Raw genomic sequence first — 26,688 nt, forward strand, 5'->3', positions numbered from 1 at the left:
AATTTGCATTTGAGAAGAAATGCCCTACTGAGAATGCCATTTACACATTCGCTCACCATATTTTACAAGGATTAAATAATAAAATAGTGTCCGTTGGTATTTGTGCGATCTTTGTAAGGCATTTGACTTGGTAAATAACAGTATTTTCGTAGATATTTTGAAGTTTTATGGAATTGGTGATGTAGCCAAAGAGTGAACAATGTCATACCATATCAAAAGAATGCAGAAAGTTTTAGATAGTACTTCAACTAATATAATCTGGGGACGTAATTCTGACTGGGGAGAAACCACTATGGGATTCTCGAAGGCTATTGTTTCTTAAATATGTAAACGATCTTCCATGTAATATACAACAAATAGAATTGGTTCTTTTCGCAGATGGCACTGCTATTGTGATCAATCCAGGCAATCAGACAGAAATAAATGAAATGGTAACGAAGTTCTTAAAAGTATCATATACTGGTTTTCTGCTAATGGGCTCACCAGCAATTTTAAAAAGACAACATATTCAGTTCTTTGCATCTAGGGGCACTATACCAATGATAAGTGTAAAACATTGTGGGGAAATAATAGATATGGTGGAAACTTCAGTATTCTTAGGTTTCCACATTGACAAGAATTGAAATTGGAAAAGCACATTTTCGAACTTCTAAAACGAGTTAGTTCAGCCACATTTGTACTTAGAATCACTGCAAATCTATGGGGGAAAAAAATCAGTAAATTGGTGTACTTTGCATATTTTCATTCAATAATGTCATATTGAGTAATGTTTTGGGTAACTCATCTTTAAGAAAGGATGTCTTCATTGCACAAAACGTGAAATAAGAATAATATGTGGTGCTCACCCACGATCATTTTTTAGACATCTAGGATCAATGATGTACATAATTACAATATCAGAAGGAAAAGTCACATTACTTACCTCAGACGAAGGTTGTCTTTAGCACGAAAAAAGATGTGCAATGCTACAACAAAAATTTTGGATCTTTACCCGGTGATATAAAATGTCTGATAGACAGTAAACAAAAATCTGAAAACAAAATGTAAAAGTTTCTCCTTGACATCTCCTTCTATTCCATAGACGAATTTTTATTACCGTAATGTGGAAAAGGTGGCAGGTAACACTTACTGACTCACAGCATCTTTTTTTTCTTTTTGAAGAAAGAGGAAGAGAAAAGCTTAGAAATGCTCAGAATGTAGCCATACAAACAAATTAACTTGCAATGTGAATGTAAAGAGACTCGTCACATATCATTACGATCTATCGTGCAAAATGATCTATGGAACATGTAAGTAACTCACTAACTAATACGAACGAACTAAGTAACTGTTTCGACCAGACGTTTGCTTAGATGGCGGCATGTGTGAACACGATTATCGGCAAGAAATTTGGTTCATCCAACCAGGTAGCACATCTACACTGACCTACAGTCCAGCCCCTATGATCCAGCGCCTGTTACAGTAGTGATTGATGCTTCCACTGGGCCGACATGTGAAGGCGTTGGTGTCTGCTGCAAAGAGCCCCGTGGTCAGCAATTTCCACTAGCCAGTTTGCTCCATAGGACTTGTGCCTGTCCCAGATCATCCCCTACCCTGCTTCTCACAGCAGACAAACCTCCAACCTCCAAATTCTGCACTGAGGCATGGACATCCAACATCTTCTCGCAGACTAGTCGTTTCACTGTCGTTCAATAACTTTCCACAGATGCTGACGGTAGAAACATGCAAACAGGAAACCAGCTTCATTGTTTTTGAGATTCTAGTTCCAATACTACTGCCCATAACCATCTGCCCTTTATCTAAGTCGTTGATTTCAGTGGGGTTCCCCATTTGTGGTCTTCATCACTGCTAGAATAATTCCCCATTCGTCTTTACTCCGCTTATATACTTTATTTACTGCTCCACATGCCCCAAATGTCACCAGGTGGCATTCAGTGTCACGGTGGGCAGTGACCATGCTTTGTCCCTTCATATATATATATATATATATATATATATATATATATATATATATAAAGCAGAGAGAAATAGGGACATCCATCAGCGAAAGGGAAGCAACATGTAAGAACGGTGAAGCTGGTCACCTGTTCAATTGCTACCATCTTGAGCACCTACAGAAGGTAATTGAAGGACAGTGAAACCTTTAATAACTTAATTTGCAGCCATGCCACTATGACTCTCAAATCTTTTAAAACTGTTGATATCTTACAGTTTATCCTGTATTGAAATAAATCTGCAGTGCCATCCACATCATCAATATTACGTAGTGCCGCAACAGAGGGTTTAGTTTACTTTATTGATTTGTATGGCTTGTAAGAAATTCTGCTGAACAGTCTTTCTGAACAGCCTTTACTTATGCCTGCACACAGTTAATATTTTAAGTATTTTATGGTCTTCCACGGCCCATGATATATTACATAACGTCCTTTGTTCGTCTTCATAACCATTCACTGGCCATCAAGAGCGAAGTCTCCAGTTTTCGCCGTACCATATCTTGTTAAAAACATGTCTACATACACCTTTCTCTATACGCTCTTCTGTGCAGCCTCAGTTTCTTATTAACTTTCTCAACCAATTCATTGTTTCACTTTGCAAGTGTTGTCCTAGTTCACTTTATTTTGTTCTCCAACTCTTGCTTCCTCCTCCGATTGCTTTTCTCGGTTTAGACAACCTGTTGCTATTGCATCTTGAATGTTTTATTTACTATTTACTTATTTTTTGTCCTCCACAGTTCTTCCATTCCCAAGTCATATCTCTTCTGTCTTTCCATTTTGTTGCCTGATTTGTCTTGCATTCTCTTCTCTACGGAGTTTTTATTAATTTGATATCAGTATGTGATACATAACTTAGTCTTATCGTGATGATACTACGTACATACTGTAAACGTTATTGATCATGTGTTTGTGCATGCATGTTGCTATGTTATCTTATATTACGAGGTTTCTGTTTCTTTTATATAGTGATCCTCAATATGTTCTGCCTCTAATCTGTTCCCCATACCTTCTTCTCAGTGTTTGTTAGCATATATCTCTTGTGTCAAATGACTCATCAAAATTTTATTCGCAAAATATGACAAAGTTCTTCTGGGCTTGTATTCCTGTTACAGTGCAAAAGTGCCCTCTGTCTTCTGTGACTGCTTGTTCTGCATCAGGCTTTCAAATGCACAGTGGAACTGTACGTCATGCAAATAGATTGCTGACCATCCTAATTAATAAAATCACCAAGTTCTTGAATCACTATATAGGAGGAATATAGTTTTGTAAGTCAAATCATGATGTTCTCACTCTGTTGTCAAAATATTCGTTTTCCTGCCATGTTTCCGATTGAATAGTGAAGACACCTCCATATTATAGAATAACTTGGAGCATTCTGCTTTGATTAATCAGTGACTTTAAAATAAACTGCAGTGGTAATGATGCTGTAAACCCATCAATTCGCTGTCACGTAGAGATTTTTTTATTAATCCAGTTTTCAACATTCACTAACATCCACCACTGTCTATCTTCCTGGGGGTCTTTGTCCCGTGTCACGCGGGGTCGGCCGTTTTACTATTTGATTCGGCAGTGTTAGTTGCAGAGGGTGGCCAGTTGCCATTCCTGCCGCCACCCCTAACCCCCACAGGATGGAATTAGTGTATCCCAGCTGTCTGCGTCTAGTGTGAGCAATGGAATAAGGCGAACGTCTTTCAAATGTCTGCGAATCGTGCAACCGATGAGAAACGTGGGGACCAGCCTGGTTTTCACCTAGCGGGATTGGGAAACCGCCTAAAAACCACATCCAGGATGGCTGGCATACCAACCCTCGTCGTTAATCTGCCAGGCGGACTCGATCTGGAGCCTGCGCGCCTACCCGAATCCAGGAAGCAGTGCGTTAGCAGTTTCAGCTATCCTGGCGAGTTAACTAACATCCATCCCTGATTTCCAAAATCAAAAGTGAGTTTCAGGATGGAGTTATGCAAAAAGTGCACAGTGATGAATGAGAAACAGCACGCACAGGAGCTGAAATTCCGTCAGATGCATGAGGTTGTATGCATATAACAAGGCGCAGTGGTCCACATGTTTCCACTCAACTGTGCTCATAACAGAACAGACTGGATTTCTTGCCTATCACATGCAGGTGGCTTAACCATTAGGCCACCCTAGCATACCAGCAGATCTCACACAAACTTTCACTGTGGCTGATGACACCCATGATTTCCAAACATTATCACTAGAGGTTCTCATACACATCCTTCGTAGTAACATAAGCCACGATCCTCCACAGACTCAATTCTCCCAGCGTTGCTATTCCCTGATAACTTGTGGGATAAATTCCGCTTCTAGCGTTTGGGAATCAAAGGTGGAAACATCAGTGAAGTGGAAGACTGAGCCATAACTGGAGGTATGCTTGGGCAGACTAATGGTACAGACGACTGATGCGATAAGCAAATATCCAGATTCAAATCCCGGTGTGGCCAAATTTCCAATAGTCAACACATATTCATGTGACCAAAGAAATAATTTAAAGTAAATTACGATTATAGTTAATCACACACTCGAAACAAATGATATCAAACTCTTGTGAAGAATATCCCTTTTTTTTTTGTCCGTTCTACCCCTATTTCTGCTTACTCTTCCTTTATTTCTTTCATAGAACCTCCATACCGTGATATTCACACTTATTCATTCCAACAACACCTAGATTTTTCTGAATGACAATACACAACAACAATACTTTCACATCTGTTTCCTCCAGAACTAATTTGTAAGATACATAATCATCACTGAAAGAAAAGAGTGCATAAAAATCACTATATAAAGAATATTTGGGAAAGGGTATATTTCCCATATAGAGTAAGTTCGTTTCGATGATCCTGTACTAAGTATATTTCACACCCACTCAAGCTTCGAATTTCTCCATATAATAATCAAGTATTATAGAAAAGAAATAATGTGTCCTGAGAAATTAGCCATTGAATTATCAAAAACATTGAGAAATGAAAATCGATTTTTTATGATTCGTGTCCAAACAGGTGGTATTCAGAAATGAAACTCGATTTTTTATGATAATGTCCCAATAGGTGGTATTAGGCACGTGGAAATTCCGCGCGTCTAGTGTCGAAACTCACCGCAAATGAGAGACGTCGACGTCATCAGGTGGTGGAGTGTGTCGGGCAGCCGTGGGCGGCGCAGCTGCGGCAGGAGTCCGGCCTTGACCGCTGTGGGGCTGACAGTGAGTGCTAGGGGTGGTGGACCCGCCCTCTGTGGTGGATGGTGTGCTGCAAAGAGGGACATCATGATGTGGTGGGAATTAACACTTGGGACCCAAGAGGCTGCTTACTACATACAGTACCGCTGAGGGTTTGTCTACAGTAATAATAGGACGCACCCTGACCACAACAGTTAGCCTGCCAGTTAACATGAATGACTCACCAGTAAATTAACCAGGTTCTACACTGTTTCCTCTAAATTCCACACAGCAGTGTATTAGCATGCCAACAACAGTTTATTCAAATTCAAGCACAATAGATGGTAGGGTAAGGTGACCTACCGATGATACAAAATCGCAGAATTTGTCTGTATTATTGAAAGAAAAACAATAAATGTTACAAAACATTTGTAAATCTTAGTGTGTATAAGCGCTGTCTGAAAATGACGCTATTTCATTTTTTAAAGTTGAAAATGTAGACTAGAAGAAAATTTTAAACGTTGGATCATTTCTTTTGACCGAAGTTCTTAAGCAAGGTATGTGTTGCTCACAATATGATACGCATGTGATAATGTTACATGCACTGGAGACAGAAGATTGAGGTCTTAAAAATGAGGCAGACAACACACAAAACGATACATATGTGTAAGTGGGATTTTTTCTGTGGAGCATATATATATGTGATAAATACGTCAGAGAAAACTGCAGAAATTTCTCTGCTTTTTTTTTCTTTTTTTAATATTATAAAGTCAATCACCAATGGGTAGGACCCCAATTCAAAATTAAGAGATACACGAGATAGCATCTCTATCTTACACTTTTTTAATTAACAGAAACAGGACCATTTGATATTTTCCACCCCAGTAGCATTATGAGGAACTGAAAATTTCCCTATCACATGACTCTTATTGATTACAAATGTCATTTTTGTTATTTGAAAAACTATTTTCTTCTTGAACACAAGCTTCAGAGACATAGGTTCTAGATCTTTCCCAGCATTTTTTTTTCTTTTTTGTTTGGTTCAGATATATGTGTAGTTGAATGAATTCCTCTTTCCTCCTCTAAATTCACCCAAAATAAAATTTACTCCACCTACATGTTCCGGCTATGTCACTACAAAATGAATAGTGTGGATTCTCAAAAGGGATGGACGTCATCCATGCTGTCACCATTCTTTAAAGAGATTCGGAATCAGAAACAATTTTCTCAATTTCCACTTTTTTTTTTTTGTGCTTACCACAGCTTTGGTCACAGGCACAACTTTCTCGCTCTTGTGCTTTTAGTCTACTTTTTAATTTGGAGGATTTTCTTTCCAAGCATTGAGTTTATTACTGGAGTTGGGGTCTCTGGCTGTTTGTTGCTGGCGTCTGAGAAGGGCGACAACGTGCAGTGGTCAGCTGTGCGGCTGGTGGCGGCGATGCAGGCGACAGTGTATCGCGTTTTTGGAATCAACCTTTCTTGAAAGCTGATAGTCAAAGGAAGGCAGGATTCGGTAACGACTGGGGACGGAGCCGTAATCAGTAATTCCAGACTCAATAACAAATATGAAAATACCACACGTTATTAATGAAGGAATATACAGCTGTGTATATAATAGTGTTTTCAGCGAGTTACAGCTTAGCAAATCACCATTAAATGCAGATGCGGCAGATAATGTTTTAAAAGCAAGCCACTGTGATCGGAACAGAAGGCCTTACACGTAAGGAATGGCAAAAAATTAAGGTTTAAAACTCGCTGCAACTTACAATTTACAGGTATTGAAATATTAAAGGCAGGTCTCCACAAACACAGCAGAAGGCATCAGATGCCAGGAAAGGCAGTTAATAAGGTTTTAAAGGCTTACTGCGTAAATACGAATACCAAATTAGAATTTAAGGCAAGCTACCACAATCACGGCAATAATATAATGCATTTAGAAACCTGCTGTAAAACGTCAGTACAATAGCAAAGGTTAATGAAAAAAACAAGCAACTGATCACCAAATGGGTGAAATAAGATGATGGTAAACTTTATAACACAATCTTTAACATTCACTGAACAATACACTGCTAGATTTATTCCCGAAGGCGACCAGAACTATTAAGTAGACATATATAACCTTTAATGTAGGCATTACAACGTATCGTAATAAATAATATAATAATGAAACACAAGGCCCAGTGTATAAGTTCCTTAAAGGGTACTGAGGCAGATTATACCCGCAGAAGGCGTGGACTGAAGGAGCGATACACTGAACTAATGGCCATCAGACCTCCTTTTAGAACACACATGCCTTACAAGAACGAAGAGGCCACAGATGGTGTTCCATGAAGCGACCTCTGAGAAGGACTGGCAAAAAACACTTTCGCGAGCGATGAGATAGGCAGCCAAGACTTGCATTCACTTCACAAGATGGTAACTCAGACTGGTGGCAGTCTAACGAATGGCTAATGATAATCTTGCTGAAACTACCTGACGTCCGATAAACCAAATGCAACGATTCAACAATACCTCAAAGCAGGAACCGGCGGTCTGTACTACGTCCCCAGAATACTGTGCTTAGAGTGCCCGGGACGAGAAAGGAATCACTGCCACCAGAGTTGAAAAATCACCAACCGGCCACTAATTGAACTTAAATTGTAACAAGTTGAACGCAGTAAATATAAGAAGTCGAGGAAGACTAATCAGATCCGCCTTTCCCAAGCACTCCACTCGCTGCTCTTCGCCTCGGCGACACTACGAACAGCAACACGAACCCAACTCACTGGAGAATCGCGAGATATCACAGTCTACCACCTAAAATTCAGCCATCTTATCGCAAAAGTGATTATTCTCAAGAAACCATAAGGACATTGGTAGTTTATACTTTCTATTTGGATCATGAGCAGGAATTATATGAACATCAATAAGAATACTTATTCGTGCTGAACTAGGTCAACCAGGATCTTTAATTGGAGATGGTGTAGGTTTCTGTACTTGGATTGAAATGCACTCATCTTAAAGCTTGCTGGATCCGGTTTACGTCGAGCTCGTGCACCCTCGTGACCACAGCCCTTCCATCTGGCAGTCCATGCGTGCCACCAGCGGTCCCAGCATATTTCGCACTATGCGGACCTGGCTCCCCTGAGTCCGCAACCGATCTGGCCCACTTATACGACCCTGAAGAACAACGACGTCGCCCCAAAGAAAGGGCAACAGTTACTACACTCCTGGAAATTGAAATAAGAACACCGTGAATTCATTGTCCCAGGAAGGGGAACTTTATTGACACATCCCTGGGGTCAGATACATCACATGATCACACTGACAGAACCACAAGCACATAGACACAGGCAACAGAGCATGCACAATGTCGGCACTAGTACAGTGTATATCCACCTTTCGCAGCAATGCAGGCTGCTATTCTCCTATGGAGACGATCGTAGAGATGCTGGATGTAGTCCTGTGGAACGGCTTGCCATGCCATTTCCACCTGGCGCCTCAGTTGGACCAGCGTTCGTGCTGGACGTGCAGACCGCGTGAGACGACGCTTCATCCAGTCCCAAACATGCTCAATGGGGGACAGATCCGGAGATCTTGCTGGCCAGGGTAGTTGACTTACACCTTCTAGAGCACGTTGGGTGGCACGGGATACATGCGGACGTGCATTGTCCTGTTGGAACAGCAAGTTCCCTTGCCGGTCTAGGAATGGTAGAACGATGGGTTCGATGACGGTTTGGATGTACCGTGCACTATTCAGTGTCCCCTCGACGATCACCAGTGGTGTACGGCCAGTGTAGGAGATCGCTCCCCACACCATGATGCCGGGTGTTGGCCCTGTGTGCCTCGGTCGTATGCAGTCCTGATTGTGGCGCTCACCTGCACGGCGCCAAACACGCATACGACCATCATTGGCACCAAGGCAGAAGCGACTCTCATCGCTGAAGACGACACGTCTCCATTCGTCCCTCCATTCACGCCTGTCGCGACACCACTGGAGGCGGGCTGCACGATGTTGGGGCGTGAGCGGAAGACGGCCTAACGGTGTGCGGGACCGTAGCCCAGCTTCATGGAGACGGTTGCGAATGGTCCTCGCCGATACCCCAGGAGCAACAGTGTCCCTAATTTGCTGGGAAGTGGCGGTGCGGTCCCCTATGGCACTGCGTAGGATCCTACGGTCTTGGCGTGCATCCGTGCGTCGCTGCGGTCCGGTCCCAGGTCGACGGGCACGTGCACCTTCCGCCGACCACTGGCGACAACATCGATGTATTGTGGAGACCTCACGCCCCACGTGTTGAGCAATTCGGCGGTACGTCCACCCGGCCTCCCGCATGCCCACTATACGCCCTCGCTCAAAGTCCGTCAACTGCACATACGGTTCACGTCCACGCTGTCGCGGCATGCTACCAGTGTTAAAGACTGCGATGGAGCTCCGTATGCCACGGCAAACTGGCTGACACTGACGGCGGCGCTGCGCAAATGCTGCGCAGCTAGCGCCATTCGACGGCCAACACCGCGGTTCCTGGTGTGTCCGCTGTGCCGTGTGTGTGATCATTGCTTGTACAGCCCTCTCGCGGTGTCCGGAGCAAGTATGGTGGGTCTGACACACCGGTGTCAATGTGTTCTTTTTTCCATTTCCAGGAGTGTATATATTGATAACCGCCGCTGCTGCCACTAGCGGACAGGCAACGCTTGCGAAACCGAGTGGCGGCAGACAACACGAGAAGACGGCAAACAATCGCAACCATGCCAACTAAACGATACCGTCTCACCTCCAACAGAGGGCGGAAACCTACAAACAGCACAAATGCGAGCCGCAGCACGGCTCACGTATCATGTTTAAGTATTATATATACTGCTTAATAATTATCTCCATATAACAAATGTGACAATAATTCAGCAGGTACAGCAAAGTTTTCTGTGCCTGGGACTCAGATTTGGGGGGTACATCTAACAACCCGTCAACAGCAAAGGTCAAAAATTAATTATGATTGTGGTGTTGCTCAAGCTGCTGAATATTGCATTTTCGGACAAAAACGAAGTTATATTACGTGGCAGGTGTCATTAGAGCACAGTTAATAAAGTCATTTCATGAAATAATCGATAAACTAGGCACTCATCTTTTCGTGTTTCCCACGCTGGTCTCGTTATGAACTCATGGCTCAATCGTCAAAAATCTAGGTAGTGGATTCCAAGCTCGGATGCAAAGAGGCGTAGGTGTTATTCTGCGATATTCAAAAGTTTTATAGATGCGCTTCACAAACTATTCTTGAAGATTAAACTTTTGCAAGTTAGGACAATGGTGATGTAAAAAAGTAATCAGCACTCCGAATTTAAATTACATTTCTTTTTTTATTACTTTTGTTGCAACATCACTTCACAGTATAAAACATACTTGAAAATATCTTCCTCACTGTTAAAGTTCACATTTCATAAACTGACTACAATTTGTGTCTTTTCAACATGACGACCAAGACTTGACTCTCTAATAACCACTTACGCGCCCAAAATTAAAACAAGTACGTCAAAGATCGTAGTGACAGAAGAAAGAATACACATAAGAATAATATCATTGCAATATAAACATATCATGTATCAAAGTACCTCTACATTAATGAAATCAAATCTGAATGTTGTCACAGAAATATGTTAACTATTTTACAGAAACACAGTAGAATACTGCTGGTATCGAGAGGTTGAGGTGAGGTGCCGTAATTGTTACGTAATTCAAGTACCATTACATACATAATCAGTACTTCCATTAGTGTGGCATATGCTCCAGAGCTGTACATACATTTGTTTCCAGTCGGAAAGTGCTGTTTGTCAATTTCTTTTTTACTGCCAAAGTGAAGCTCAAATCGAAGCACGAATTATGAGTTACTATTCCTAAAGAATGACGGAATAACTAATAGTAGGAACTTTTGTGACAGGTATTGGTCCTTATCGAATACTCTTGGCGTATCGTGTTTTGGAAAGTTTTGCATGTACCAGTTTTAGGAAACCTTAACCTACATACTTTGCTCAAAAGCTGTGCTGAAGGGATACAATAACTATTGGACAGGACAGTTTAAATAAATACCAACAACAATCATACAAAAACAACAACAGTTAAATGTACTTCATGTGATACTCTGATCATCAGAAGATATTTGAAGGGCCTGCAGGTCGTGCAACAGATATCAAGCTGTAGGAGGCACAGACAAGAAAAGGACAGCAGGTTCTGAAATCTGCAGAATAGGAAATTCAGCGAACGAACTGATGCAGAAAAGTGATGATCAGTGTTGTGAATATTAGAGGTGGATCAGTAACTGCAGTACATGAGATACATAAGGTCATCAACTTGGTCCTTGAAGAAGGAAACCGTGCACCATGCATTGGAGGTCAATAGTAACGCCATAGAGAACAGACATGGTTGGCGAGTAGATTCTCGATTCCTGCTCCTTCAAGTTCATGTATAGTGTTTTGGGTTGTAAAGTTTCTCTCTCCATGTGTTGTAGAAGCAAGTCCGCAGCACATTTTCTGAGGTGCAACCGAACAGAAACGAAAAGGGAACGTGAAGGATAGACGCAGGATCATGGGAGACTGCCTGAAGCTGCTGTAGTCTTTTGAGGTGGTCACAAGGCGTCTGAGGAGCAAGCAGTTAGATCCTGCCACACGTGCACATGCGTCAGATTGTTTATTGGGTACCACACCCTCCATATACGCTTCGACTGAGAAACGCAATATTCTACATTGTTGAAATTACATGGATGATGCTAATACATGAACAAAGAAAGTGAAAGAGATACACACTTACCAGCCAGAACATTATGACCCCTAAACTACCATGGATGGAAACCCTTCCCGGCGATGGCAGCGTCACTTGCTGTGGAATAATTGCTAGCCACACACACGCACGGTGCATGCAGTATCAGTGAGCATGCTGCATGCATGTAGAATGTGGAAGGTCTGCAGTCTATCTGAGTTTGACTGAGGGCAGATTGTGATGGTCCGAATACTCTGCATGAGCATTTTGGCAAGTGGACTACTTGTTACGTGTTTGAGAGGTGCTGGGGTGAGTGTCTTCAACACGTGATGAAACCAAGGTGAAGCCACGTCCAGATGCAGTGGGATTGGGCAGCCACCACTCATTACACAAGTCGGACGTTGTAGACTGGGCAGTCTGCTAAAACAGCACAAGTGACGAACTGTGGCGGAATTAACATCAGACTGTAATGCTGGGCAAAGTAGAAGTGTGTTTGAACACACACTGCGCCGAACACTCCTAATTATGGGCCTTCACAGCTGATGACTGGTGCATGTGCCAATGTTAACACCACGACACGGGCAATTACGACAGAAATGGGCATGTGACCATTGCCACTGGACGTTAGCCGAGCATTGCATACCTTCTTCACCGTGCCTGTTGTAGGACTCAAATCCGTCGTCTCCCACGGAAACAGCTCCTTGACACGAGCACTTCAGCATAGGGACAAGCTGACAGCGGCTCTATTATGCTCTGGGGAACATACGCGTTGGCATCCATGGGTCCACTGGAGCTCGTGCAAGGCAACGTGACTGCCCAGGAGTATCGTACACTCGTTGCAGACCACAGACATCCCTCTGTAACGATCAATTTTCCTGATGTCAGTGGAATTTTTCGACAAGTTAATGCACCACATCAAAAGGCCAGGAGTCTTTTGAAGTGATTCGAAGAACACAGCGGCGAGTTCCAATTGATGTGCTGCCCCCTCCCCCCCCCCCCCCCCCCCCCAATGTGCCACATATGAACCGTCTCATTCACATCTGAGATGTGATTCAACGTGACGTCAGAGCTAATCGCCCTCCCTCCCCAGAATGTACGGGAATCAGGTGACTTGTGTGTGCAGATGTGGTGCCAAGTCCCTACAGCGACCTACTAAGGCCTCATTGCTTGCATGTCATGATGCGTCACCGCTCTTATCTGTGCCAAAGGTGGACATACTGGCTACTAGGTAGGTGGTCATAATGTTCTTGCTGATCAGTGTATGTAAACATACAGGTTTAGCACTGGGTGTGAAAACAGAAATTGGTCTGACCGTCTGATTTACTAAACCTAAGGTTTCTACAACATCATTACATCAACAATAGTAAGTCTTAGAAATGTCGCTGCCCCGCACGACCCTTGCTGCCTTGCTGCAGCTTACAAGTACAGTGTTCCAAGTGCTGGTTATGTGTGACACTCTGGCTTCTCATCTCCATTTTTCTTGTATGCATTTACAGTTACCTCATTGACATCACTAACAGAGACGCCCAACAACTTCAAATACTGCTTTGTGTAAACAGGTTTACAGCAACACAACGCACCGAATCAGCAGCCCTGGTTGCAACCTACATACATCAGTGTCAGATTCTGCACTGAGCAGCACATAATCGTATACAAAGCAAAAATGCCTCATGCCGTGAACACAGTCAGTACGTCCGTTCTCGTGACAGTTGGTCCCAAAATCCAAGTAACAATTTGTTGAACACATGGAGTTAAGCACAAGTAATCACTGCAAACAACAATTCATGCAAGTCTTATAAACGTTCTTCAATCGTGATATACAGGGTGGTCCACTGATCGTCACCAGGCCAAATATCTCACGAAATAAGCGTCAAACGAAACAACTACAATGAACGAAACTTGTCTAGCTTGTAGGGGGAAACCAGATGGCGCTATGGTTGGCCCGCTAGATGGCGCTGCCATAGGTCAAACGGATATCAACTGCGTTTTTTTTAAAATAGGGACCCCCATTTTTATTACATATTCGTGTAGTACGTAAAGAAATATTAATGTTTTATTTGGACCACTTATTTCGCTTAGATGGTGCTGTAATAGTCACAAACATATGGCTCACAATTTTAGGCGAACAGTTGGTAACAGGTAGGCTTTTTAAATTAAAATACAGAACGTAGGCACGTTTGAACATTTTATTTCGGTTGCTCCAATGTCATACATGTACCTTTCTGAACATACCATATATGAGAACGCATGTTGTTACAGTGTGATTACCTGTAAATACCACATTAATGTAATAAATGTTCAAAATGATGTCCGTCAACCTCAATGCATTTGGCTATACGTGTAACGACATTCCTCTCAACAGCGAGTAGTTCGCCTTTCGTAATGTTCGCAAATGCATTGAAAATGCGCTGACGCATGTTGTCAGGCGTTGTCGGTGGATCACTATAGCAAATAACCTTCAACTGTCCCCACAGAAAGAAATCCGGGGACGTCAGATCCGGTGAACGTGCTGGCCATGGTATAGTGCTTCGACGACCAGTCCACCTGTCATGAAATATGCTATTCAATACCGCTTCAACCGCACGCGAGCTACGTGCCGGACATCCATCATGTTGGAAGTATATCGCCATTCTGTCATGCAGTGAAACATCTTGTAATAACATCGTTAGAACATTAGGTAGGAAATCAGTATACATTGCACCATTTAGACTGCCATCGATAAAATGGGGGCCAATTATCCTTCCTCCCATAATGCAGCACCATACATTAATCCGCCAAGGTCGCTGATGTTCCACTTGTCGCACCCATCGTGGATTTTCCGTTGCCCAGTAGTACATATATTGTCGGCTTACGTTACCGCTGTTGATGAATGACGCTTCAGCGCTAAAGAGAACGCGTGCAAAAAATCTGTCATCGTCCCGTGATTTCTCTTGAGCCCAGTGGCAGAACTGTACAAGACGTTCAAATTCGTCGCCATGCAATTCCTGGTGCATAGAAATATGGTACGGGAGCAATCGATGTCGATGTAGCATTCTCAACAGCGACGTTTTTGAGATTCCCGATTCTCGCGCAATTTGTCTTCTACTGATGTGCGGATTAGCCGCAACAGTAGCTAAAACACCTACTTGGCCATCATCATTTGTTGCAGGTTGTGGTTGACGTTTCACATGTGACTGAACACTTCCTGTTTCCTTAAATAACGTAACTATCCGGAGAACGGTCCGGACACTTGGATGATGTCGTCCAGGACACGGAGCAGCATACATAGCACACGCCCGTTGGGCATTTTGATCACAATAGCCATACATCAACACAATATCGACCTTTTCCACAATTGGTAAACGGTCCATTTTAACACGGGTAATGTATCACGAAGCAAATACCGTCCGCACTGGCGGAATGTTACGTGATACCACGTAGCTATACGTTTGTGACGATTACAGCGGAATCTATCACAAAGCGAAAAAAGGGGTCCAACTAAACCATTCATAATTATTTACGTACTACACGAATATGTAATAAAAATTTGGGTTCTTGTTTTAAAAAACGCAGTTGGTATCTTCTTTGTAGTATTTTCGTTTGACGCGTATTTCGTGAGATATTTGGCCCAGTCACTATCAATGGACCACCCTGTATATGTTCATTGATGTATCTGTTTTGAAACATGGATCAATCTAGAGAACTGATGAAGTACCTGCACACAGCTTCTGTAGCTGTCAGGGAAGATACAGCACAGGCACCGGTAAGCAAACTCACTGTCAAGGACGCCACAGCGTACCGCGAAGTGTTGGCTTGTGGGCGGACACCTACGTGTATCTGGGACGGTATGGGCCATCCCGCGAGTGCGTACCCTATTCCTGGAGGTGGACGCGCCGCTGGCCGTGCCTCGGCAGCCGACAGCGCCGCCACGGCGCCATCCCCCGGCTGCAGTGGGCAACGAATCTCCACGGCCGCGGTATCCTCAGCTTCATTCGCCGTCGCCATGGTAGGTGATTCTGAAACGTGGCGTCACTGAGCTCACCTTCCGCTTAACACATTACTCTAGATATGTTTTACAAGGCATCAGCAGTCCAGTGTCAAACAACAGACCATTACAAATGAATTGCAACTGATAAGATCTTTGCTACATCAAACTGGTGACACAGTGGAACAGCTCTAAAATGTTGCACAACAATCTTTTAATGACTTTTCTTTCTGCTTCAGCACATTTAGTTACCATAAAACGACCCAAATGGGGTGGAGACCTCATTCCTCTAATTTTTTTTCTACAGTGGAGTATGAACTGATCATAAAGTTATTTGAAACCGAGATTTAGTACAATACTTGCAAGGTCAGAAGGAGTTATAGTTATACTTTATTCAACGAGTTATCTTTCTACTTTGTTTAGTTATTGAGAAAATACACGAAATCTTACCACTGATATCTGTATTACTCTATTCGTTGCAGTTAGTGCAGTATGTTTCCTTCGGGTGTTGGTTCATACAGTGGACTGACAATCCGCTAGTGAAGTGTGTGTCGGCTGTTGGTTCATGTGGTGGACGGATAATCTGCTAGTGAAGTGTGGACAGCCTTACTGGAAAACATTTCCTCAAGGTGGCAGCTGGAGACAGATGGCAACTCCTTCTCAACACTTTTGACATATCATATTCCAGCAGGACAACACCTAGTGATATAAATGAGAGTGATAGAATATGTTTCCCTACAACTAATGTTCCCTTCAACTAATATTTCTACTATAGTCTTGTAACTAGTGTCATGCTACCACAACTTTGTACATGATACTGATAGTAGCAGATAATTACCACTGTTATTAATTTTCAGTTGGACGATCTGTATCTAACAGAAGAAATTGTCAATACTAGTTCATACTGCGGGACTAGAAGGTTTATGTTAGATGGCCACGATGCCGTTGAAGTGAAAGGGTAAGCAATAGTTCATTTACTGCAATTAATTTGTTTCAGCCTACCCTCCCCTTTGATGAATTCATCTTAAATCATGAATTTGAGGTAACTGTGGTCCCGCTAAATAATAAGAATGTACTATGCATAAACAGTATTCCTGCCATACTTGTGAGATTTCCTTCTCAGCTGTCTCCATGTTTAAATCCATTTCTCATTCCAACATAATTATGAAGTACTGTAGTCACTTGTACGAAGCATACAGCACAATCGAGACACACACACACACACACACACACACATATATATATATATATATATATATATATATATATATATATATAGTGGGTGATGTAGTATTCTCCCCTTATAACACGCTATATCACAATAAGTCATCTGCTTTACGCCATAGACTCTCATTAAATTTTGCATTAGTCCAAACATGTCACCACCTACGATCATGTAAGGAAAGCCATATCGTGGTTTTATGTTATATGATTTTGTCTCCTTATGTCCTAAGGTTTTTCATTGAGTTTTTAGTATAGAACAGACTCTGAAATATTCTGAGACACTGTCTTTCATAAGCATGAACGTCTATCCAACTAAAGCGATATTCAGGGCCATATCACTGCAACAGCACTAGGCAAAAATGTTTGTCATTTAAGTATAAGAAGGATGTTGTATCCTGCCGTGTTAACCATCGAGAGGTCCGACAAAATCATGAGGAAACACTGCATAGTGTTGAACTCCTTGAGATATTTCAACCCATTTTCCTTCATCTGGTACTATCATCACAATCCACTTCAATTCCATCCAGATTACTTTGCATTGTTGAATTCGATGAAGAACTACTTGTAAAATGTCTGAAACCGAAACAAATTGCGAGAAACTGCAGCGAGTAACGCTGTCTACTAGTCGTCACATGACCTGTATTGAAATTCGATCACTCATTAGCGTGCTTCAACGCCCGTTACATCTGAACTTGGCGTTGTCGTTCACCACGGTCTCCATTGCTGTGATCTGCAAGAAAACTATGAACAGCACTTTGCAGGGATCAGTAATCTCGAATAATCTCTTGGATTTGGTGAGAGAAATGTGAAGCGCAAGTCTTGAATAAAGCCGTTTTGCATCAGTTCCTACAACATTAGCGCCGCACGATCTGCCAGCTGCACAGTGCTCTGTGCTCTATGGAGAATATCATTCTTCACAACCGTCAGCTGTCTACCTCAGGTCCCTTGCTGGGGCATACAGGAAAAACTTTGTACCTCACGGTGTATGGAACATTAACCTAAAATGACAGCATGCGTTTCCTTGGCAAATATCAAATGTGAAGCACAAATAAAGCTCATTCAATTTTTCCCCATACAGCATGAGCGACACATGATCTTCCGTCTTTACAATGTCTCCATCTTCACTCACAACGTTACACCTTTCGAGCCTCACTATGTTTGACAGATGTCTTAGTGTATGTTCATAACTAGTTTCATGGCAGTTGTGTATGAAAAAGTAATGTAATGTAACCTCTTCAGTTTCTTGAGTGAACACTGAAGTGATCAATGTAAATAAAGCCCATTTTGTTGAGTGAGAATCGAAGTGAGTAATATAAATAAACTTTTTGATTTCGCTTACTTGACAGTGATAAATCGTATTCAAGGTTCACCCTCATTATTTAATTTTATTACTCTTCGAAGCCCACGGTCTTGCCGCAGTGGTAACACCGGTCTCCGCCAGATCACCGAAGTTGAGCGACCTCGGACTGGGCTAGCACCTGGATGAGTGACCATAAGGTCTGCCGAGTGCTGTTGGCAAGTGGGGTGCACTCAGCCCTTGTGAGGCGAACTGAGGAGCTGCTTGCTTCACAAGTGGCGACTCCAGTCTCGTAAACTGACATACGGCTGGGAGAACTGTGTGCTGATCACATGCCCCTCCAATCCGCATCCAGCGACGCCTGTGGGCTGAGGATGTCAGGGCGGCCGGTCGCTACCGTTGGGCCTTCCAAGGCCTGTTCGGACGGAGCTTAGTTTTTATTACTCTTGGTAACCACCGTCACGTAAGCTTTCTTTGCTTTCTTTTCCATTAACGTCATTAGGTACCACTATGTATGGAACATTAACCTAAAACAACAGTTCGTCTTGTCGAGTAATGACTGAAATGTACAATAAAGTGTCGTATCTGCCGCCGCACAGCAGCCGTCAATTCGGCGCGGCGTGCTGAGCTGAAACGCGCGGCACACAGTGAGTACCGCTGGCGCCGCACACGATGTCTACAACTGGCGCCAGTGAACGCGTCGTCGTGGGGTTAGCGGCAGCGTACACACCACTATCGACACGGATTACCCTGGCGGCGCTGCCCTTGCCACCAGAGTGAGCAACCGTATAAGGGCGCCATCTACCAACACTCTGATTGGCCGGACCTGCGGATTTAAGCGAGCTCCCTGAGCCGCTTTAACCAGTTCCATCTTCGCCGATGACTGTGTTACCACCCGGCTGCTGGATTCACGACGACCGAACCGCACTGTGGCCTCCCTGGCTGGAAACTTGCGACGCGTCGGTATCGACTGGTTGGCAGTGGTCTGGAATTGTATTCTCTACTAGTGACTCTGAGTTCTCCTTGGCGCTACTGCCAGCGAAGTGTTGTGAAATCGAACTTAAGTTTTGTTTTGAGTGACAGAAGGTCAAATAAATTTGGTTATCACGGAATATTTGTGGTGTTATAGTGCGGACATAACATACAGCCTACTTTGCTGTAATTCCTACATTATAAGCAACACATGTTCTTTCTGTCCCACAATACACCACTCATTAATTAGAATGTTACACTTTTCAACCCTCATTTATGGTCCTCAATTCCCTGTCTATGACAACAGTACCTCCTTTGGCTACCATATGATGTTTGTTTGTTAACGGACCACCGAATATTGCAGTATTAATAAAGCACAATTAGATTTAGTTACCACCTCAGGTAAACATATTCTTGCAGGTGGACAGTAACTCATTCTTCACCAGTTTTTACTCTTCTCAATTTCTTCCCTGCCTTGGTAAAAATTTTCACTCGCTGCTTCAGTCTATATACATAAAATCTTATCTGTATGAGAGCAGTAAAGTTGGTGTCATTGCATTTGCATAGATATCTGAACCTGGGTTTCAGGCTGGGTCCCCCATTTACGTTCGATACTGAGATGCTATTCCAGAACATGAAGAGCCTCAGTCTTTCTGTTCTTGTGTAAGGGGGAATTTAAAGTAGACTGTGGTGGCAGTGAGAATTCGGATGCAGGAGGGAGGAGTGCCAGGGTAATCCACGCAGTTGTGTGAACCGCTGTGCCAAAGTGGCTGAGTGGCTATAACACCTGCCTAGTAAGCAGCACATCCGGGTTTGATTCCCGCCCTTGGTACAAATTTTCACTCTCCATTTCAGTCTACACACATAAAACCACTCGTTAAAACCTTTACTGTACGTTCCCTTGACGTATAATCATGACATTTGTGCAATAAGAAAGGTTTCAAGGTATAAGCAAAGGAGAAATGTTGAAAATTATTAATGTCGATAACAAGCATAAATCGTCTTCTCGATCGCCAGAATGGATCGGCTGTTCACATACGTAATTAAGACTGTACGGAACCCTGTGGGTGCGAGTGGTACTCGCACCTGGCCAAGTTTTGTCTGTGTCTGTACGCCTGTTTTCCTGAAAATTTCCAATGTCTTACATCATTTTACATTTACGGACGCTTTTTTCAAAGGCTCTAAATCCTATGGACGTGTCTTGATTTTTCAAAACTCTTGCTTCCTTTATTAAGCGCAACGTCAGCAATCCCTGTCTTGTGCCTTTGGCTGTCCTGAAGCTAAACTGACTGTCATCTAACAGACGCACAATTTCTTTTTTTTTTTCATTCTCCTGTGTATTATTATTATCAGCAACTTGGATGCGTGTGCTGTTAAGTTGGTAGTGCTGTAGTTCTCGTCCTTATCTGACCTTACTGTCTTCGGGCTTGTGCGGATTATTTATTTATTTTTAAGTTTGAAAGTTTTTCTCAAGGCGTATTTGTTCTACACACCAGTTTTAGTAGTCGTCCGGTTACCACATTACCCAATAATTTTAGAAATCCAGAAGGAATATTATCTATGTCTTCCTCCTTGTTTGATCGCAAGTCTATTAAGTTTCGACGCTGAAACTGCATCCGACATGTTCTGCACATCGACTCCCCTATGTTCTTCCACCACGTCACCAGACGTTTCCTGCCCCTCGTAGAGGCCTTCGGCGTACTCTGGCCATCCTCCTGTTCTGTGGATTTGACAGTGGAATTGCTCTTGCACCTCTGATGGTGACACCTTCACATTTCATTTCACCGAATGTTATCAAGCGTTCGTACGACTACTTCGTTTTCGATTTCAAAAGATGGTTCAAATGGCACTAAGCACTATGGCACTTGACATCTGTGGTCATCAGGCCCGTAGACTTAGAAGTATTTACCTAATTAACCTAAGGACATCATACATATCCATGCCCGAGGCAGGATTCGAACCTGCGACCGTAGCACTTTTAGTGGTGACACCTTCACATTTCATTTCACCGAAGGTTTCTTTGAATCTTCTATACTGTTATCACTCATTCGTACGACTAATTCGTTTTCGATTTCTTCGCATTTTTCTTGTAGCAGTTTGGCATTGGCTTCCTTTCACTTCCTACTTATTTCATTCCGAAGTGACTTGTACTGACGTTTTCCTGTCTTTTCTTCAAAGTTTTAGTGCTTCATTCTTTCGGCGGTCAATTGAAGTATGTATTCTGTTACCGAAAGTTTCTGCTCTGTTGAACTGCTTGCCTAGCCGAAGTGTTCTTTGGACCTAGGTCAGTGAAGTCGACACAAATAGTGTAAAGAATAAAATTTGGAGAGAAAGTATTCGGTAAAAAAGAGCTACAATCACTTCTTCGGTAGGACACGTCGAATCTTTACACATTGCTGGATGCGTAGAATTCAGAAAGCTCGAACATAGGTGTCACTTCACTACTCTCCACATCAACGGCTGTACGAGATACTTAAAAACAGGCTACACCGAAAGATTTTTTGTTGAGAAATCAAAAAGATGTACGTCGAACATTAAATTGAAAGAAACTGACAAGTAGATTTGAGGATTATTTAGTTTATTTAATATCCGAGAAATATCTCGTTCTTCGACACTTACAGCAAATTGTGATGACATTCTATCAGTTCACTGGAAGCCATTCCGTTTTTTATCCATTATATCACGTAATCGTTAATTAATTAAGCAATTTAAGGTAAAATTCGTTTTTTTCATATAACTAAATAACTTGACTATTTTACATAGCGCTATTGTATTCAGGAATAACAATTGTGTAAATACGACTCTTAAAAAATATTTACGCATCCTCCGACTGACGAAAACCGCCTCCGTTGCATTTCTATAATGACTTACTGACTGTCAGCAATGAAAGCGGTAAAACAAGGTACCGTCTGTGAAATACGATCAACTTTTCATGTAGGTATCATCAACTCGAATGCCACTGTGGCCATAATCAGACGATTACCCATGACAGTGATGTGCAGAACCAAATTTGGCGTTTTTCTTGTGCAGCTGTAACCTAAAGTGACCTGCAGTGCTTTTAAAAGAAACACGGAAATGTGGAGAAGAGAGCCGTCCCTATGTGAACCAATTCTTATAAAACGAGCGGGACATGATCTCCCAGTAGGACAACACCATTTTACTCGTTACTGGAGCAGGCAGACAGACCCACTATCCGTCACATTGTTCAGCTCATCCGTCCGCGATGTGCAGTACCAATTTAGGGTATCATGCTGTGGAGAACTGTACCCTGAAGTAACGCTTATTGACCAGTCAATTGGTGTTCGACACAGCTGTTTTCGTAACAAAATTACAAAAGTTTTGTTCTCAGCTCTTCTTTCTTGAGTTACTGATTCTTATTTTATGTTTGCTCCCTTGCAGGAGGTCAGCTTCACAACGAAGAGCACAAAAAAATCAATGTTCGCATTGTTTTCAGTTTTTCGATTATGTCTCGGAAACTATGCTTTCCCCGAAGAAGACCACACGGTAAAGAATTAAGGTAGACAAACTCTCCTACAAAATGTGCTACTCAAGTTTGTTTTTCTGACGCGCGGTATTGGCACTAGAGCGCGCTAAAAGGCAGCGACTTTTTGGTCCTTCCGCGAAAACGTCGAAAACACTCTCTCTCACAACATACGACTCGAAAAATATACATGTCTTCAAGGAAACCTCACACCACGCGAGAGTGTTTTAAATTTCCTACAAGAGACGTCTGCAACATTCAAAGTGGCGAAGGAGGGAAGCGAAAGTTACGAACATTCTCTCGGCGCCCTACAGCCAGACAGCTCCACCATCAGTTTCTTTCACCTCGGCGCCATACTTTCGGTGTATTATGCTTAAAACGGGTTATTTTGAATGAACTTTGAGAAAACATGTTCAACGAAGAAATCAAGAAATGTATTTTTACAGTGGATAAGGTACATCCAACCGAATAGAAAGATGGCTCTGAAATCTATATGTAATAACGTATATGTGTCATGAACAGAATGAATGTCGATCCCAGCATTGGGTCGTGATTGCGAGCAGGTTCTCCATGTAGAATAGAATGACGAGGCCAAAGATCGATAAGTTGTATAGTGAACTATCGAGGTATGACCTGTACTGATGACATGTGCAGGGGCTGTGGAAGTTCGGGGCTGAAAAGTGAGTTGTTGCTGTTCCTCAACTGACAAAATACTAATTCAATGATTAGTGTTATGATAGAGAAAAATTGATTAGTGAAGACAGCATAATACTGCAAAATATTAAGTGAATTAATAGCTTCTGTAGCCTCAGCTGCCTCACAACGAACCCCTAGAGTGCGAGGTCGTTAGTTCAGTCTTTAGTACAGCTCATTCGTAAGTGTTGTGTTAACAAGTATGACAGGAAAAATATTTGTCGCTAATGACAGCCTGTGCATCAGGAGGGTGACAGAGAATGAGTGTCCGGGAGGTACAGAGATCTACCTTCCAGAGAAACTATGTATAACGCTTCACAAAACTGACGTTATCGATATTCCAGAAATATTCAAAACAACCTATCAACTTGCACCGAGAACACCGAATGAAGAATGACGCGCTAAAGTATGATGCTGTGGAGGTTGTATCAATGGAAAATTGTACTGAAATGCAGGAGGATTGACGCATGTGCAGGGAATGGCAACTGAATCTCAATGTAGACAAGTGTAATGTGCTGTGAATACATAGAAAGAAAGATTCCTTATCATTTAGCTACAATATAGCAGGTCAGCAACTGGAAGCAGTTAATTCCATAAATTATCTGGGAGAAGGCATTAGGAGTAATTTAAAATGGAATGACCATATAAAATTAATCGTCTTTAAAGCAGATGCCACACTGAAATTCATTGGAAGAATCCTAAGGAAATGCAGCCCGAAATCAAAGGAAGTAGGTTACAGTACACTTTCCCGCCCACTGCTTGAATATTCCTAACCGGTGTGGGATCCGTACCAGATAGGGTTGATAGAATAGATAGAGAAGATCCAACGGAGAGCAGCGCGCTTCGTTACAGGAACATTTAGTAATCGCGAAATCGTGACAGAGATGATAGATAAACTCCAGTGGAAGGCTCTGCAAGAGAGACGCTCAGTAGCTCGGTACGGGCTTTCGTTGAAGTTTCAAGAACATACCTTCACCGAGGAGTCAAGCAGTATATTGCTCCCTCTTACGTATATTTACGTATATCTCGCGAAGAGACCATGAGGAGAAAATCAAAGAGATTAGAGCCCACACAGAGGCATGCCGACAATCTTTGTTTCCACGAACAATACGAGACTGGAATAGAAGGGAGAACCGATAGAGGTACTCAAGGTGCCCTCCACCACACACCGTCAGGTGGCTTGCGCAGTATGGATGTAGATTTAGAAAGTGATCACAGAGGTTCGCACCATTGAGATCGAAGGCGAACTCCTTGTGAGTTACAAACAGTGCAGGACGTTCAGCTAGGTATCCACTCTTAAAGCATGCATATAGAAATCACGGGTGACGAGAACTGTTGGAGTGTGCCGTTATGCACCTGAATGCGAAACAGCCTGTCGTGGAGGTTGTTGTGGAACCGACTATCGTTTAAGGCGTTGCAGCAGATAGTGTGATAATGTGTTTTATAGGCACGGGAAAAACAAACATCCAAAGGCTGAATTTGTGGTAGATGAACTGCAATGTCACACACATTTCTGGAGGGATACTTTGCTCTGAAGGAGTATGAATTTTATTTGCAGACTGGCAATCGAGCGAAACCAAGTTGTTTTGAGCACCTGCTGGCCGATGGCACTGCCCACATCATAGCTGTAGCTCTGTTATACTCACTTTCCCACTCTTGTTTGCAGTGACGTAACTATTCCCTACTGCCCTTGCGAAGACCACGCACACGCACACGAGGAAGAATCTTAAGGGATAGAGCACTTCCAGCTTCTCCAAGCACACTTTTATTTGCCATTCAGATTATTGTACACGAATGCGCCAAGGCTTTGATGTTGATATAGACATTACTGGTATCAATAATTTCCAGGGTTCCTTTCGTATGCGTTTCCTCTTCAAATGCCGATTGGTCGAAGCAACAGGCAAATTCTTCTACTGAACGACAGGGAAAGTTTGTTTATCTAATACAAATTTTCGGGTCGGTTCCGCAGTTTGCTCTGCATCGTCAAGATGACGATTTGTTTGGAATTTCGCTATCTTACGCCTTCCAACTCTGTCGAACTATTTACAGTCACGCAAGCAACCACTCCTTCCCTTGAAATGACTGTAGTCTATGTCGCTCGCAATTTGATGTGCATAACGTAGTGGAGAAGAGTAGAGAGTAGAGGAGTACAGGAAACCAGATGTCTGTGGAGGCACATCCAAACAAGGAGAGACAAACCTTTAGGGCACATCCTACGAACACAACAACATCATCGGAACAATAGCAGAAGAAGCTATTGAGGGAAGGAATCGGCGGGGGGCGACCAAGGATATCATACATGCAACAGATCATTAATGACATTGGGTGTAACACATACGTGGAAATGAAGAGGAAGCCAGACACAAGAGAGGAATGGTGCTCTGCTGCAAACCAACCTCAGGGTCGAACACTAAAAAAAGAAATAAGAATGTGGTAGAACATGTAACACGTCAGCCTCAGTTGCAAATAGAAACCAAACTTTACCCAAGTTTCAGCCAAAATAATTTGGCCTTCTTCAGAAGCGAGTGACACTAAACTTCTGCATGCCAAAGTTTGGCCATGTCAAGTATAAAACTGTGGCACCGAAGTCCCGGCGCAGCTCTCGCAGCCCACCGACTTCGTCCGCGCAGTGGGGCCCCCTGTTTCTCTTCAGCCAAAGTAATGTAGATTATGACTAGTTACTACGGTGCTGTAGTTTTTATATTTGACATGGCCAGACTTTGGGATGCAGTAGTTTAGTGTCACTCGCCTCTGAAGAAGGCCAAATTATTTTGGCTGAAACTTGGGTAAAGTTTGGTTTCTATTTGCTACTGAGGCTGACATGTTAGATGTTCAATTATCACAGTTGCTGACAGGGCTGCACAATGTTGAAAATTCATAGCGTAGTAGGTTACTATCATACACATCCTGTCAACTGTACCGAGCATCTCTGAAACGAGCAAACACCAGCGTAATGGCACCACAAATTCTACTGACTCATCTCGCAGAAACGCTAATGTTTCATCTGCCATCTGTTCGGGTTTCTTCCTAAAGGAACGTCAAAATTGGCAACTTGTTGGAGATATAATGCAATGTCTGCTTTGTTTATCGCTGCCATTGCTCTGCTTTGTCTCAGCTCGACTAGTACTACAGCACTGTTGTGAGCTACTTGTCGACTAAGCAGTTTA

General features: G+C 42.8%; 1 protein-coding gene across 1 annotated transcript in view; it reads right to left on the reverse strand.

Moving 5' to 3' along the window:
- LOC126427074 (ankyrin repeat domain-containing protein 6-like) overlaps positions 1–26,688 on the reverse strand; it is a 56,109-nt gene that overhangs the window by 13,007 nt on the left and 16,414 nt on the right. The window contains exons 2-3 of the mRNA XM_050089249.1: positions 15,741–15,885; positions 5,108–5,257 (exon numbers count right to left, since the gene is read on the reverse strand). Of these exons, the coding sequence (XP_049945206.1) occupies positions 5,108–5,257; positions 15,741–15,874 (284 nt within the window). The 5' untranslated portion in view covers positions 15,875–15,885. The remainder of the gene's footprint in view (positions 1–5,107; positions 5,258–15,740; positions 15,886–26,688) is intronic.

The sequence above is a fragment of the Schistocerca serialis genome, chromosome 11 (assembly GCF_023864345.2).
Source record: "Schistocerca serialis cubense isolate TAMUIC-IGC-003099 chromosome 11, iqSchSeri2.2, whole genome shotgun sequence".
Classification (NCBI taxonomy): domain Eukaryota; kingdom Metazoa; phylum Arthropoda; class Insecta; order Orthoptera; family Acrididae; genus Schistocerca; species Schistocerca serialis.